Source organism: Gallus gallus, chromosome 8, assembly GCF_016699485.2.
Source record: "Gallus gallus isolate bGalGal1 chromosome 8, bGalGal1.mat.broiler.GRCg7b, whole genome shotgun sequence".
NCBI lineage: Eukaryota > Metazoa > Chordata > Aves > Galliformes > Phasianidae > Gallus > Gallus gallus.
The window spans coordinates 19,048,941-19,065,727 of NC_052539.1; the positions used below are offsets into that span (position 1 = coordinate 19,048,941).

Below are 16,787 nucleotides of genomic sequence, written 5' to 3' on the forward strand. Positions count from 1 at the left end.
AGTCCCATCGCCACTGCATACTAGAAGATGATATTTGGAGAGGTTTATTGCTTCCTTTATTTTACTGCTTCCAAACAGTTACAGATTGGGATCTAAAATGACCCTCACCTTTCCCCAAGCAGAAGTAAAAAAAAAATTAAAGAAAAAAAACCCCTCCAAATCATTCTCCTCCCCATTCAGAGAGCAGTTTGAAAATGAACATAAATGAATTTTCCTTTTATTTCCCAGCGTACCGAATACCTTTTTCAGGCCAGTATCACACTCTGAAAGATGAGATAGCTGATAACATGATCACCTGGCAGTGCTGGCTCGAAGACAGCACTAAAGCCTCTATTTGTAACCAGCTCAATTTAGCCCCACTTAGCAGTGTTCAATCTGAGCCTAAGAAGAGCATGGTTTGTGACTGAACCTGCAAGAGTTATGCCTTCTTGGCAAAATGTAGATTACTCCCAGCACCTTGCTGCATTTAGCATCTCTGCCTGCCTGTACTCTGCATTAAAGGGGAAAACGCACTCACAACAATTACAAGGAAGAAACAAACAGCCCAAAGGGGATGATAGCTTTTAAAATGCTTTACAGATAGGGAAGAGAGATTCCTACAGCAGAACATGGGTGAATAAGACTTAACCTCCAGTCCTAAAGCTAGCTGTAGCCCTACCCTAATGTCCATGTAAATAAGCATGAGGAGAGAGCAGGTGAAAGGAATCTAGATTTATCTCCTTCAACTTCTACACTAAGCTCCAGCTCTAAGTCAGTGGGCACCTGGAATCAGGAAATTCATCCCTGTGGCATTATAGCACTTTAAAAAGCAATTTTAATTACATTAAAAAATAATAACCAAAACTGAAAAGGAATCCTTAAAAATGTTTGACTCGAATGTACTTTAGGACCTGACAGAACGGCACGAAGCTGCATGGCGAGATGGGCAGGTTGGGTATTAGGAAAAGGTTCTTCACTGAGAGCATGGTCAGGCACTGGAAATGGTGCCTGGAGATGGCAGTCATGCCCCCCCCCCCCCCCCCGCTGCTGAGTTCAAGAAGGGTTTGGACAATGCTCTTAAACATGGCTGGAATTTTGGGTGGTCCCGTATGAAACCAGGAGTGCAATGTTACCTCCGCTACATACAGATGTGATTTCTGTTGGTTACAGACATAGTAATGACTTTATTTGGAAGGTATTGCCTCCTGGGCACAAGAAGTATCAAAAGGAAGATATGAATTTATGAGTGACACCAAGATAGAATGGAAAGATTGACAAAACATGAAGAGGGCAAGCAGGAGGCAAAGCTGTACTAAATGACGAGTGTGGGTGTTCATTTGACTACAGACACATTCTCCAAAATTTTGGGTGACTAAGATGTGTTTTAAGGGATCCCAGAGCTAATCAGAGGCTTACTCACGCAAAGCAGCATATGTGGGACATAATATCAATAACTTTGCTTCTCCCTGGCTTTTTTAATGTTTCGGGAAACCAATTAAAAAAGCACAATTATAAGCAATCTGGTTGTGTCATTGCATTTCCTGGATGGTGAATCTGTAAAATGATGCTTGGACTTTGTATAATTGGGCCCACAGATGTCTCCCAGAGGAACTGAAATGTATGTAAAAAAAGATACATCAGTTTTTGTTTGGGTTCATTTGGAACGAAAAGGCACAGCCCTATTGCAAAACATATTTGTGAAGCTGGGAAAAAAATAAACGTGGTTGTTACCATCTGGCTCTTTCAAAATGATCTCTGTGGAGATCTATCTCTGTCTATTTATACTGTATCCATTGTCATATCTGACCATCCCGTGTGATGGGATTCTGGGCAAGGAGCATATAGCACGATACTCTGAAGATTATGGAGATGATTCTCAGTGAAAAATCAGCATAGCAAGACTAATGAATGAGTTACATTATTTATGCCAAGTGAGAATCTGCCCTTAGGAATGAACTGCCCATCGTTAAAGAATTTCAGAAATATACTATATGGTGTGCTCGTCCTGCCTCAGAGATAGGAGATAAGTTAAAATGTTTTCTTGCTTTCCTCTTCTGATGAGCATTATGAACAACAAGGGCTTATTTGCTCTAGTTCATGGACCCTACGTCGTATCTATCTGTGAGTGAATACATCTGTGTCATTTCTTGTGAGAAGCAGGGCCAAGAGGAAGTTGGTGGGCACTGGAGAGGAAACAATCAAACATCTGTAGATTAAGTACAGCTACTATAGAGTTAGCAATGATAACAGGTAGGCAGAATGATACTATTTCATATCCAGTATTCAGGGATACACAAGAAAAGAACATTGTGTGCTTCTGAAGGCTCTTCTCTTTGTAGCTTTTGTCTGTGCATCTCCAGCTGCCCTCTCCCTTTATGCAGTTGTCTCTCCCTTCTTAAGGCAAAGACAGCCCTAACAGAACCTAGCAAGCCTCACGTTCTGATTAAAAGCACAGTGGACATCTACTCAAATAACGAACAATACCCTGTGTTTTAGCCATCCGTTCAAACCATTCAAATGTTAATTACACACAGTAGTAAGTCAGTGAAGAAACCACAGGAGAATGTGTTAACAACACATTAACAACAAATGTGCCAACTAGAGACCTTCACCTGATTTGGAGAAAGGAGTTGGGTTCAAAAAGTAAAAGGGGTACATTGAGCCGGCTACTTTCCCTTTTCCCAAATTCATATCCCATCCAAATCATAAAACTATTCAAATACTCGACCAACCACTGGGGAAAAAAAAAAAACACCACAACAATCAACTCTATTGAGTGTCTTGAAGTGCTGTAAACACCAGGTTTTTTTTTTACAAGTAATGCTTTATCACTCTTTGTAAAATATATCATTAAGACTTGCAAAAATAACCTAAAGATAACAAAATTCGAAGAGCAAACCAAATAACAACAGAAAAATCAAACAAATAAAACAACCAACCCTGACATCATCTTTAGGACTGCACGCAGTAATGTTATTCACACACAGCCTGAAACCTCCAGATCTCATGCCCCAAAAAGACCTCTCAGATTTTCACTGTTTAATGATATCTGAAAAGCTTTCAGAGTGTTTTTCTGTCTAATACTACAAACCTAGTTACTGTTACTTAAATATATAAAGACAGGCTGAAAATGTTTAGATACGAAGGAGCCTCTACAAAGATATGATAATTCTGTTCCTACTGAACTCACCTGAGAGAACATGGGCTGATCTTCAGTGCTGGTGTAGCTTCCTGTGTGCCCCAACCCTTGCTCACCTCTGGCCCTGCACCACTGAGAGCTGCTATGGTAGAAGTGCCGTGTAAGTCCCTACAAGGTACAGGGGCACAGTTGGGTGACTGATAGCTGAGTCTACAAATACCTCAATGCCACGTTGTCACTGCTCCATCTAACAGCTCCATCTAACAGCTACTGGCCTGATTCTGATGCACCGTTAGCGTAAAATGAGTATGATGTATAAATTAAGATTAGTTATAAGATTTTCTCCCTGTGGCAAATCTACTCAAGCACACTTGACATAGGAGGTACTCCTAATGCATCCACCAGGACTTGCACCCTAAACACAGCTGCTTGTTCAGAAACCCTAATTCAGGAAGTAAGCACTAAGATCCAGTGACAGCTGATACAGGTGAATACAAGGTTACTGTTAAGTTGCCACAGAACTTACTCTTGAAAAGGCTGTGAAAATGCGCATCCTTATCTGAGCCTTAATAACCTACACAGCAAGCCTCTAGGATGTTCACTTTCCTTCAGCATTTTGCTATAAATAACTCCACTAGAGAAGCATGGTAGCTGATTCTTTCCCTACCTTTCAGTCACCTGAAGTGAGAAGAGCTTCTACTTCCCACTCTTTAGGGATCACTTTTATATGTTTTCTTCTAATCACATCGAGTTCCTTTGCTGGCGGTTGAATTTCCTTTCACATTTTCTTCTTTCTTTTCTTCACATTTTCCAGCTACCGCCTTTTGTTCCTCTCTCTTCAAGTCACACACACCCATCATCCTGCAGCTCCCTCTAAAAAAGCCCTACGTTATACATAATCAATCATAGAGCAAAATGGCAGAGAAACGTCCTTCCTACCGTTGTTTTTGAGTTTCTGATCACTGTATAATGATCATGTCCTGGTCTGATATGACTTGTACTTTGATCTTGACATAGCAAGCACTTGAAATCAATTTTCATGAACGTCTGCTGTAAAAAGAAGCTTCATGTGCAATTGACCAGCTTGCAGACAGCAACAGAGGCTCAGGAAGAAATTACCTAAGATCCCTGCAGGACTCAGCGTTCAGGGACAGATCCTCTGTTTGGCTTCAATGGAGCAATGCTGATGTACTCCCACACACAATCTGGCCTTGTTCTCTGCAGTGCTGAGGCACCTAATACTTAAAAACAACAACAACAAAAATCCAGAAATGAAAATAAAAAATTAAACAATCCACCATAAAGCACAGATGTGGTTTTGCAGCATTTCTTTCTTAAATTAAGAAAAATCAACTCTGTGTTTCAAAGCTTTTAAAAATGCAACTAAGGCTACGTCAGACTGTTGGCTTGGCAATTTCCTATTCAGTCTCCCTGTGCAAACTCAAAGACCTTCCATTTCTGGTGCATCTCACACAGATGCAAAGCTCCTCCAGAGATGCAGGTGCTGGGATTTCACAGCGTAGGAATAAAATCCCGTATCACATGATATTGAATTTAAGACTCAGATTTTCCTCTGGAAATATTGCAGCATTCTAAATGTTATCGACCAACTTCGGTATTTCATTATAAAATGAGAAACTCAAGTGCTACCTGGTGCTCTTCAGACAATTCATAGAATCACAGAATTGCCAAGGTTGGAAAAGACCTACAGGATGACCCAGTCCAACCATTCAACCATCACTTACGGCTCTCACTAAACCATGTCCCTCAGCACAACGTCCAAACGTTCCTTGAACACCTCCAGGGTCAGTGACTCCACCACCTCTCTGGGCAGCCCATTCCAGTGCCTGATCACTCTTTCAGAGTAGTAGTATTTCCTAACGTCCAGCCTGAACCTTCCCTGGCGCAGCTTGAAGCCATTCCCTCTAGTCCTATCACTGGATAGGACAATTCAGACAAGCTAGACTGTGTCTAAGACAGTGTCTGCATCCCAGAGACCTGAGTGAAACACCCTCACTGGATTATTGTCCAAAGTTCTGGAGAAAGAGACATGAACTGGAAGGCAAAACCCAGCATTTAGTAAGATGCTCTCATGCATGTGTCTGCAGGGAGGCTCCATTAACATTACAGTTGAACTTCTAAAGAGATGGCGAGACATTTTGCACAGCACACCTCCTGGCCCATTACTTACAGTATTTTATTAGCGTCGACACCAAAATATGACTTACGTAGTAAGAGTTTATGACAGCACAGTGCTGGTATGAGAGGACTGCTCTTCATTAGAACATATTTTCTGACATCGTGTATTCTTCATTAACTTTTAAACATTTTACTAATTAGATTTCACTTTGTGAAATGGACACTAAGTGGGATGGCTTTTATCCTGGCTCCTACTCACTGAAAAATTATGGGATTGTGGCAGCAAATGTTAATTGAAAATACAGCAGTAGCTGAATTCTGCCGCTGCCCTTCTCTTCCTGCTGCCCTTTTCAAGACTGAAGGCTGCCATTATTGTTTCATTCCTTTGACCTCTTATAAGGGCAGCACAGAAAGGTCAAGCTGCTCTTTTCTTTCCTCCAGATCCTGTGAGGTTCAGACAGAGCTGCAAGCAGCCCTCCCCAAATCTCTTCTCATAGTTTTCTATTAGTGAATACCTCCCTGGACACCTGTGTTCTTACCTCCTATTTATTTTTCTCCTACTAATACATCCAAAATAAGGCATCTCCAAACCACCAGGCACCGAGATTACCTCTTAATATCAAATGACTAACAATTCCCGTGTAATAAGACATCTAAAGCTAAAACATGATACAATCTCACCAGTTTCCCCCAAATTCTCCTGTTGCTGCCTCTCACTCCATCTATCTCTTGTTACACAGAGACAGGAGAGAGGAAACAAGCAGCCAGTCCTGAAAGTTAACAAAGAGCTTCACAGTAACTGCCTCCATCTTCCCTCTTACTGTTGTTTAAGCTTGATAACCCCAATTAATCAAAGCTTGTGTGACCACCAACACTCTGCTCGCTTGTGCATCTGCCTCTGCCTAGTAACTTTGGATTTCACTGGGTAATTTAAAACTAATTTCATTGAAAAGCCAAAGTCTCAGATAGAGGCATACGTTTCACGAAGCTCAGCAGGTGGCTAATAGGAGAGGGCCCCTGCTGGCACTTGGAGTGTAGGGAAGGCAGGGATGGATCAAATTATCTCCCTGTTGTTCAGTTTGCCCAGAACCTGGGAGGAAGCAGCAAACGTGAGCCAAGACAGATGTAACAACTGGACTAGAAATCTGCACATAACTTTAAACCAGACAAAGTATGTTCTCTTTCAACCACCTGGCAGGGCAGAGGCTGGTAGAAAATATGGGAAGGAGCTCTGAATCCAGTTTAACTTCAGATGTTACTATAAAAAGTGCATCCAGGGACATGAGAAAAGGATGAGGATAGTGTAGAAATAGACAGGTGAGAGAGATATCACAGAGCAGGAGGACTTTTAAGGGGCATGGCAGAATCTGGAGCTAAAGGAATGGAAAAACGTAGAGAATGACAAATTCATTGCTAAGCAGACTTCATTATGCACAGAACTAGCAATAGGGCTGTGGCTTATGTCCCTTCGTTGGCAAAAAAATACAGAAATCATACCAGAAAGAGCTTCTTTTATGGATTCGCTCCCATTATTTAGCTTGCAATATCAAAATCAACAGCTTCAAGTGAATCTGGAAGATGACTCCATGAATGGCCTTCTGGGGCAACAAGCTGTTCAGCTTTTATTGATACCAGTGAAACAAGATCAATAAATGCAATCACTTCACCTTCAAACACCCACCCAAACCTAGCTAATTCATAATAAATGAGAGTATCAGCACTAGCACCATCCAGGTGTCAACATTTTCAGGTTGAATTCATATACAGAATTTACTAGTAAAAATTTTACTGCATTACCTTTCATATAGTAACTGGAGTATTTGTGCTACTCCCTCCAGAAGTAGAACTGCTAGAGCATCCTTGTCCAGGCCTAATAAAGCCATTTGTGAAAATATCCACAGAAATCTCTGCATATAGAATCAAGCTGGTCCTCTACAGCAATGTCATTATTAATTCAAATATTTTCTTATTAAGAGATTTAGTACTCTCATTATCGTTAATAGCATGAGAGCAGTATCTTGTTAAGAAGAAATACAGTATCCAAAGAAAGAATGCTCCAGAGAGGAATATCTCCATGGGGCCTAGAGGTCCCTGGGACAGGATTCCAACATGAGAGACTTTTGTGTCTCAGAAGTTGCCTCTCTTTACCCACAGAAGAAACATGGCTGACTCTGAGTTCAATTAAATACAGCCCTTAAGCTTAATTTGCATAAGCAATGAGTTGGATGTTAATTATCCCTCATGCGTTAGAAACAGAGGAATGTACTGTTTTTGTATAACTTGGATGTGGGTAGTAGCGCTTTGGAAAATCCAAAGCAAACACACTGTATGGGTTTCTTAAGTATCTGAATACAACTTGAAAATTTGTTAAGCAGCAACTGAAAACTTTGGATTAAAATCCTGGAAATGTTATAGACTACTCGTTTGCTCATCTTTGTGTTAAGACATTTTCAGGCAGAATAATATGGAGTTCAATTATCTAAGTAAATCTGGATCACTAAAGTAAGAAGATAAGCTCAATCTAAGCTGAAACATCTTTTTATTCCAATAAGGAAGCCGTACCTTTTTGTTCCCATATAGAAACCATACATTCAGCAACAAGCATGCTGGGGGCTGATGCCACCTATTCCAGTGTCTGATGTGCCCATACTGGTAATGCTCCTAAGAAACATAATTTTAGGCACAGTAAAATGTGTGGCACATGAAGAATTACACTGCTTCTTTCATGTCTTCACAGCTAATACTTAATATGTAGACTGATCACAGAAGGAACATTTTAATAGTCGGTGACTTGTCATGCTGGGGCCTTCAACTGTTTGGAACAGTGGATTATTTTCAGACAGTTGCTGCTGTTCAATTATGCATTTTTGTTTTGTGATGCATATAACCTGTCATCATATTCACAAATTCAAGATTTCCCAGTGGGAAAAGTCTTAAAGATAGGACTTCTATTGCTTTCATGCCTTATCAAAATGGAGGCAAGCAGCACACGTGTTCAGCAACAAATACCTTGGGAAATATACTGAGTTTAATCCTGTAGTGCTCAGAAATTTTAGTATTTGCTGCTATCAGTATAATAATGGTTTAAGGCAGTATGCTAAGCCCAGGTCTGTTCTGTGTTCCAGACAGAAAATCATTTGGGGGAGTGGGAAACAACATGGAGAGGCTACCAAATTCCAGACTAAAAGGGTAATGCACGTCAGAAAACTTCCTCAAAAGAACATTAATTTCTTTGGCTTACACATTATCAACCATTTTTTGCAAAACCAACCAACCAATCAAACCAAAAACCAAACCAGCAACAAAACTCCATAACCTAAGCAGTAAAAAACCCACTTTCTTTCAAAACAGAAGAAGTTGCCAGTTTTGCAGCTGTTCCTTACATCATCTGCCTGCAACACAGCCTATCAGCAGTAACTGCAGGCACACAAAATTATTGCATGTCCTTCTGAAACACTTCTGACCTTGGTGCCTGCCAGGCCTTCCTTTGTCTCTGACAAGTCTATCACATGTCATATGAAGTAAAAAGGAGACCACATGCAGGCAGTCCACTTAGATTTGCCCCATTCCACCAGGAGCTGTGATTCTTTCCATATGTTAAAAATAGAAATGCATTAAGTAGCTGACAGACTGAGTCGTAGTTCTTGATATGGAGATGTACAATAACATAACATCACAGAAGCGGACAAAAACCACAGCCTCTTAGCTTGCTAGATGACATCAAGATATTAAGCCTTACAAAAACTAAAGGTCAGGAAAACCAAAATGCAGATCCAAGCTCTGTCTTGTACACTCACCTCTATTAGTATTGTGGGGGAAGAAGGAGGATGAGGCACATGCCAAAGACAGGCCAGCTTTGCTTACGCGTTGTTATCCAGAGGAGAATATCAACACAGCTTTCACATTTCAAAACTTTGTTTGTTTAGCATCAAAGATACTTTCAGAAACCCCAGTGAGAACTGAGACATCATTACTCTGAGTGCTGAGCAGACAGTTAGTATATAGTCTGATTCTGGCCTGAAGATTTCTGCATTCCCAGACAAGATATAGATAGCCAGCTTTGACAACAACATTTCATGCACTTCTTTTTGATTAAAAATGTGCTCAGAAAACAGTCCATTAAAACTGAATGAAAGGTCAAGTTTCCATTTGGGTAATTATCTTGTTTTCAAGAGCGATCAGAGAGAACCATGGTAACATATTGTGGATTAGTATCTGCCACCATATGGCACTTCAAAATGACAAATAGAAACAATACATATACTTTGTTAAAGAAGCAAACTGTAAGCAATTTAAAAGACTGTTTTACAAAACCAGCCTTTGGTATTCAATACAGGGAACCTGTGGGATATTTTGTTGTGCACATCAGTGTGCAGGTGCAGAAAGATTCAAATCCTGGATTTTTTCTACTTTTTTTTTTTTTGTTGTTTAAACCTTTTAATTGTTTCAGCTATTTTCATTTCTAATGAGAAATATGTAAGATATCTCTAGCCCTACGGACTCAATTTGCCTAAATACCTGGTTAAAAAGCAAAACAAAGGCACTCCAATACAAAGGTTAAGTACTTAGCCCTATTAAAATCTAAAGAAAATGAAAAATCCTACAGAATTTAACAGGGCAGAAATGTCACGTCGGGACTGCTGACTACAAAGCCAAACAAGTTGTTCCTCCGCTTCATTTCCTTTATCCCCACATCATGAGCTGGCCTTAAAAATCAAAAATACAAGAATATAAAAGGATTTTTACGATTTTTTTTTATCTCTATTTTTTACCTGTTGCTTGCTTTCAAACCACTGACATGCACAAAGATCACTTCCGAGGTTCTTCTGAAAGACGTATAGCATTTTTTTCCTCTTAAAGAAGGTTCCAATGTAAGCCAGGTCATTAGGAAAAAGTCAGCAGAGGGACTGACAGCACGCATGGCACACCAGCCCGAGGAACAAGTCTTGTAAGGGTGCCATGTCCTGCATGCCGGGACTTGCAGAAAACCACCCAGGGCAATGGGGAGCCTCAGACTGCAAACTCTGTACACAGCTCTAAGGTAGAAATTGCTGGAAAGTCATCTCCAGAATAACTCTTGCTGCCCTGCAATCCATAAATGCACCTCTAACAGGTCTCGAACACCACAGAGCCCAAGTCAGACACCAGAGTCTGCTAGAGCAGGGATACAACCCCTCACCGCCACAACCTCCACCTTATCCCCTCCTGCTGCCCTAGCGAGAGGCACATGGAGGACAGCCAATCCTTTGCCTTACCTGGAAAGTGACACTCCACTTCTCCAATGAAATACCAGCTCTCAGTCCATGTCCCGCCCAAAGGTGGCTGCCTAGGCGTGGCCTTCAGGGCTGTGGCGGCCATCTTAGTGCTGCCTCGCGCCTCAGGTGTTCTGGGATTGGTTCTCCCGGCATGGAGGTCCTGATGTGCAGGCACAAACCTCCCCCAGAACACAAGTAGAGACATTCCAATAAAAAATCTGTGAAAACAACCCCTAAGAACAAACACATGGACACTGTGCAATCATACCTTATCATTCCAATTACATTCTCCTAATCTACAAAATTGAAAGGTAATGAGCAGTATTTCCTTAAACCACATTAAATAACACTGTTAAAATGCAAATTTATTCATTAAGTATAAATGAGTATGTTAAATATTCATGAATTGTTGCAGTATATAATTAATCCCATGTTCTGTGTGTCCAAAAGCATTTAGGAGATAAAGAGTTGAGAAAACGCTGCTGTAGAATGATAACATTTAAAACATGTTTTTAAAAGCAGAGGTCATCAGCCCTTTGGATCCTAAACTATTACCAGTGCTTATAATTCAGTGTAGTACCTCTTCAGCATGTATACACACTTTCATGATTCAAGGCTTGTATCCTCAACTCTTGCTGTGTAATAATCTATGCAAGGAAAGAAATACTTGAGAGCGGAAGGTGCTATTAAATTATCCCATTCACCACCAACGCACTGAAATTAATACTCTGCTTTCCACATTTTACAATTTTCGGGAATTGCAAAGCTGCCCTTGAAAAGTGATGCAGTTTGACTTCCTGGCTCTCCTGAAAAACTGCATTCTGACACTTGAAACATCTCTAAGTGTGGTTGCCATTTCAAGTGTCATGAAAGATAAAACAAAGGTTCCAGCACCAGAAAAAAGGCTGGCTTCTATTTTCTGTTCTGTATGGCCACTTGCAGGCCATAGAATATTCTGATTTGAAAGGGACTCATAAGGGAATCAAGTCCAACTCCTGGTTCCATGCAGTACCACCCAAAAATCAGACCATATCATTGAAAGAGTTGTTCAGACACTTCCTGAACTCCAGCAAGCTTGGTACCATGACCACTGCCCTGGGGAGCCTGTTCCAGTGCCTGTCCACCTTCTCAGTGAAGAACCTTGTCCTGATTTCCAACCAGAACATCTCCTGTTGCAGCTTCATGTTAAACTTTTGCTATTGTTAAACTTCATGCTGTTGGTGTTTGGCTAGATCTCTGTGCAAGGCCTTTCCACCCTTGACAGAGTCAACAGCTCCTCCTAATTTAGCATCATCAGCAAACTTGCTCAAAAATAATGTCTAGTCCTATATCCAAGTCATTTATGAAAACATTAAAGAGTACTGGCTCTAAAATGAAGCCCTGGGGAACCCCTCTAATGACTGGCCACCAGTCTAATGTAACCCCATTTACAAAAACCCTTCAGGCCCAATCCATCAGCAATTGCTCACTTATCACATTGTATCTTTGTCTAGCTGTATGCTGGACATTTTGTCCAGAAGGATTGTGGCATGCCATCCCATAGTTTGTCACCGGTGGGCCTGATTTCATTTCTTTCCCCCTTCAAATCCAATTTAAAGCCCTATCAATCAGCACAAAAGTCCTTTTTTTTTTTTCTCTCTCTCTGAGAAAGGGATATCCCTTCAGGCACAAGTAGACCTGATGTGTAGACCTTCCTATGATCAAGAAACCCAAAATTCTACTGGTTACACCAGCCTTGGAGCCATGTATCAACCTCCTGGATGTGCCTCTCTGCTACTGAAAAAAGAAAGAAATAACTACCTGTAAACTCTCCCACAAGTTGATGTGCCGTATCCTGACTGATGCAACGTGCCCTGTTGGCCTGCTCTCTTTGCTGCACTCCTGGTTGCAGTCAAATAGGAAGAACAAGTCTTGAGTCCAATATTAAGCTTTGAGTACATTCCAATATTGACACCAATGAGAAATACAGCAAAAAAGAGCTGGGATGCTGTGGTTCAATGTCCTTAACTTAAATATTCACTCTTTCCTCTGTCTTTCTTAAATTCCTGCTGCTTCTTTTCATGCAATTGAAGTTTAGCTTTCAGAAACTCTAATTTTTGGAAAGAATCTTTGAGGTACTGATGAAAAGAACTGATCTTTTAAAGACAGCATTAAGAAATAACAAAAAATAAAATCATCATAGCAATTACCACCACAATTACTTGATCTCAATGCTTAATACATAGACATAGCTTTCACATAGTTATGCAAGTTAAATCTGCAGTCTCTCATTCTTTCTACAACATTTTCAGAAAAAAAAATGTACATGGCAGCAACGTGATCTATGACCTTTTAGTGCATGAAATTCTTACAATGTCAGAGAGAGAGAGAGGAAGAGAGAATTAATCAACACAATGCCAAAAGTGATTCATAATTCCATGTAACTCAACCTGCCATCTGCAGTACAGGCCATAGAAATTAGATAGTTAAGAAGAGGTAGGAGGCTATGATCTGTCAATGTGCTTCATGTTTTCCCTTGCAAAAATGTAACAAATGCTGTATCATTTGCGTACCAACCTGTTTTGTTAATTCAGAGCCAGCAAGAGTATATAGCAAGGGATTATGCTGTAATATAAAGGCATAGCCTGTAAAGTTAGATATTAGAGATTTTCAATTCTACTGCTGCAGTATCTTCAGGGGACAAATTTTTATAGCTGTTTTCCTTGTACCAATACATGGGACAAGGAAGCAGTCGGACTTTGTGCTATGTGACATCACCATACATCAAGTGCCTTCATGCCTTTCTTCAGTCATGTCACTGGGATAACAGAAGAATGCAGCTTGTGTAGCATCAGATCTGAGCATGTTTTTGAAGTGCTGGCAAAAAAAAAAAAAAAAAAAAAAAAAAAAAAAAGCAATGTGTTGTGGGATCAAATGGATTTAATAGCTTTATTTCATAGCCTGAGTAGCCTTCTTGAACTATAGACACTGCAAGAGTGAGTTGAAGGCAAAGTTGGTCACAGAATGCATGGCAGTGTTTTATCACATCTATTAAACAGATAAGTCATCAAACCCCACAGCCAAGCATCTGCAGTCCAAACACTGTTGATACTGAGTTTACAAGACATTTGTGATAAATGCTTTTGTTGTAATTAAAAAGCTGTGTAAGTCTACCCGGATGTGTTGTAACCAGTACTTATCTGCTCTGCCAAGATGAGGACAGACCTCACCTGTCAAAGCCAATTAATTTAGATAGCTCTTCCCTAGACAGGAGAAGAGTTAATCAGCAATTCTCTGGTAGAATGTTTTGCTTTTTCCAGTGAAGAATGCTAGTTGGTTGTCATTTAAATCTCCCATAGAAAGGTACAGAATTTGATCAATCTTCTGACAAAACAAGTCCGTTCTTAATGTTTCATTTTTTGACACTTCCTCTGCTCACTTTATACACTGGCTGAGAGCCTAGACTCTGTAGTTCTCAAATTATACCAGAGGAGAGATGCAAGCTGCTAGCCCTGAGACTGGGATGTCCACGGAACTCTGACTTCTCCGTGCAACGGTAAGAAGAAGCACCCAGGCAGGTGTGTTAAAACAGCCTACATTTTCATCTGAATACACAATAGCTGTCCCCTGTCTCCCATTCCCCACTCCAAATTTCGGAATCATCCAGAGATGGAAACTGATTTTCATAAAAGGGTAGTTAAAGATAACACGTAGCCAAACCAATTTGGTGAAAGATTGCTTTGTGAAGGAAAAATGAATAAAAGTACAGCATTCTTGCAGCCAAGATTCAAGGGAACCCTGCATGTTGCTAAAGAAGAATGTCTGCAAAATCCTAGAGGATATTATCCTTGGCTGGCAAATAAAGGAAGACAGGATACAATAAAATAATTCTGAACATGGCACATCTGTCTTTTGAGGCAGGAGAAAGGATGGTGTAGTTCAGGTTGTCTCCTGTTCGGTGAAAAGGCAAACAGCCTGCGAGGGAAGAGGCTGAAAATGAGTGCTCACAGGAGAATTGAAGCAAAACAAAAAGTCCTCATTCAGCACGAAACCAAGATGGTAAAACTACAATTATTCAAGGATGAGTAGATTTCCTATAAAGCAATACTGAAGAGTCTGGGTAAAAAAGGAAAAGGAATCAGAATTACCTAATTTTTAATTAAGTGTAGCTGGTATTATTGAAAACAGATGGGAAGAACTGCGTAAGTGGAACTTAAAAATCAATGGTTATAACTTGATTTGGAAAGATCAAGTAGGGAAAAGGGAAAGAAGTGCTGAACTCTACAGTAAAAAAGATATAGTCTGTTTTCAGGACACTGACAGCTCAGAAGCAAATGATTTTGCATGCAATGGATCAGTATTCTTAACACATAAAAACCAAAATGGAATAGTAGCTGCTGTCTGCAAATCACCAAATCATAGAAGAGAGTAGGATGACTGGGTGCCTTAGCACCTTCTCTAATGTGTAGGAGCAAAAAGCTGTGCTATCATCTAAGATTTCAGTCTGCCTGACATATGCTTAAAGTTTCATGATGTTGGTACTTCTCTGTAGAATTTTTGAACATTATATACGATCATTTCTTAAACCAAAAGTGAAAATCTCTAAAAAGGGGGACTTGGGAGACTAGAGAGCTTGATAAAACAACTATTAGTTGTCTCAATGATAGCTTCATTGCTCTTTACAAAGAGGCATAAAGAGAATGAAACCCAACAGTAATATGGATGGCGCAATCATTTTACTGAACTGAAAATTATTATAAAAGAGAATCGGCTGAGAGAGAAAATTGATCAATAATTGGAAAATACAAATATTTTATTAAGTATCTGCAAAATTAGGAAAGAAAGCTGTATGCATTAAAGAAAAAGGTCTTTCTCAAAATGTTAATGAAAGTCTCTATGTAATTGTAAATCAATGCAATGAAGAAAGAGAGTTGTTAACACTGAACATAGAGTAGAAGTAGGGAATTACATAAATAATTCCTCTGATAAGCACAGACAAGTTGTAAGAAGAAATTTATGGTCAGAGGATTAAGGACAATATTTTTCAAATACCTTAGGAATCCTGACAACGGTGCCAGATCTGTATCAGATTGACTTGGAAGATTTGTTAAGAATAATGAAGGCAAGAAAAATAGAGTTCAATAAGTATTTGTGTTTGGTATTTAAGAAAAAGACAGACAATTAGTAATGTTCTATGTGGATGATGATGAATTACCATGCAAAAAAAAAAAAAAAATACATGGAAAAGCAAGGATGGAAGCTACTAAAATGAGATTTGCATAAGAAACTTCAGATTACTTTTATCCAAGTGATTTTAAAGAGCTGACTGAAGAATCTGTGCTGTTATTACTGTTTTGTCGCTTTTGTTTCTTTTTTTCCTAAGTCTTGGATTAATTGGGAAAGTTCCAGAAAGGTGGAGAAAACTTATGTTGTGTTAATGCTTAAGAAGGATAAACTTACTGACCTAGATAATTACAGTCCTGTCAGCCTGAAATTGATCTGGAGCAAAGTAATAGAATGGCTGACAGGGGACTGAATAAGTAACTAATTAAAGAAGAGAAATACGTTAAATGCCACTCTAGGTACAATATGGAAAATGGATACTGTCAGACACATTGGTTGTCTTTTTTTTTTCCCAGCTGTGACTGCAAGCAAAACACAACACTATTGAGATATTTTGATTCTATACGATATTTGATGTAGCATTCCTGACATTTGAGTTAAGAAACCATGATAATACAAAACTGCCATGTCACACGTTAAATGAATTAAAAATTGGTTAACTGACATTTTAAAATATAAATTTAGAAGGGAAATGGCCACAGAATGGGTATCCTGTTGGAATAGCTTTCTGGGCATATTCTAGTTAATATTTTTATCAACCATTAGGAAGAAAAATGAAAGATTTGCAGAAGACTCAGTCATCAAGGGGAATGGTCAGGAATAAAAAGAACAGATCACTGACTTTAGTTGATGGAAGATTACTGGGACATCTGGCATGAACAAATAAAGTAAGATCCATGTGTAAAGCCACAGGAACAAAAACTTCAGGTGTATAGGCTGGCTATTCCATAAGGGTTTGAAAATAGCTAATAGGAATAATTCAATTATTACACAATTCTTTACCTGAGTATCTGGTTCAATGACAAAAAATTCCATAAATTATTATTCTCATCCCATGCCACTACTATTAGTTATGAATGTACTTCAAGAGCAACATACAAAACCAAGTGTCCTGCATAGTAAAAGGTTGAAATGGATCCCTCATACATCATGCAATTAGTATGCATCCACAG

The 16,787-nt window shown here is 39.6% G+C and overlaps 1 protein-coding gene across 3 annotated transcripts in view; it reads right to left on the minus strand.

Annotated features, from left to right (window-relative positions):
• Positions 1-10,472, minus strand: part of ST6GALNAC5 (ST6 N-acetylgalactosaminide alpha-2,6-sialyltransferase 5) — a 117,755-nt gene extending 107,283 nt beyond the window's left edge. For all 3 annotated transcript variants that reach the window (XM_025152777.2, XM_025152775.2, XM_025152773.2), the window contains exon 1: positions 10,030-10,472. In XM_025152777.2, the coding sequence (XP_025008545.2) occupies positions 10,030-10,101 (72 nt within the window). In that variant the 5' untranslated portion in view covers positions 10,102-10,472. The remainder of the gene's footprint in view (positions 1-10,029) is intronic.
• Between the last annotated feature and the right edge of the window lie 6,315 nt (positions 10,473-16,787).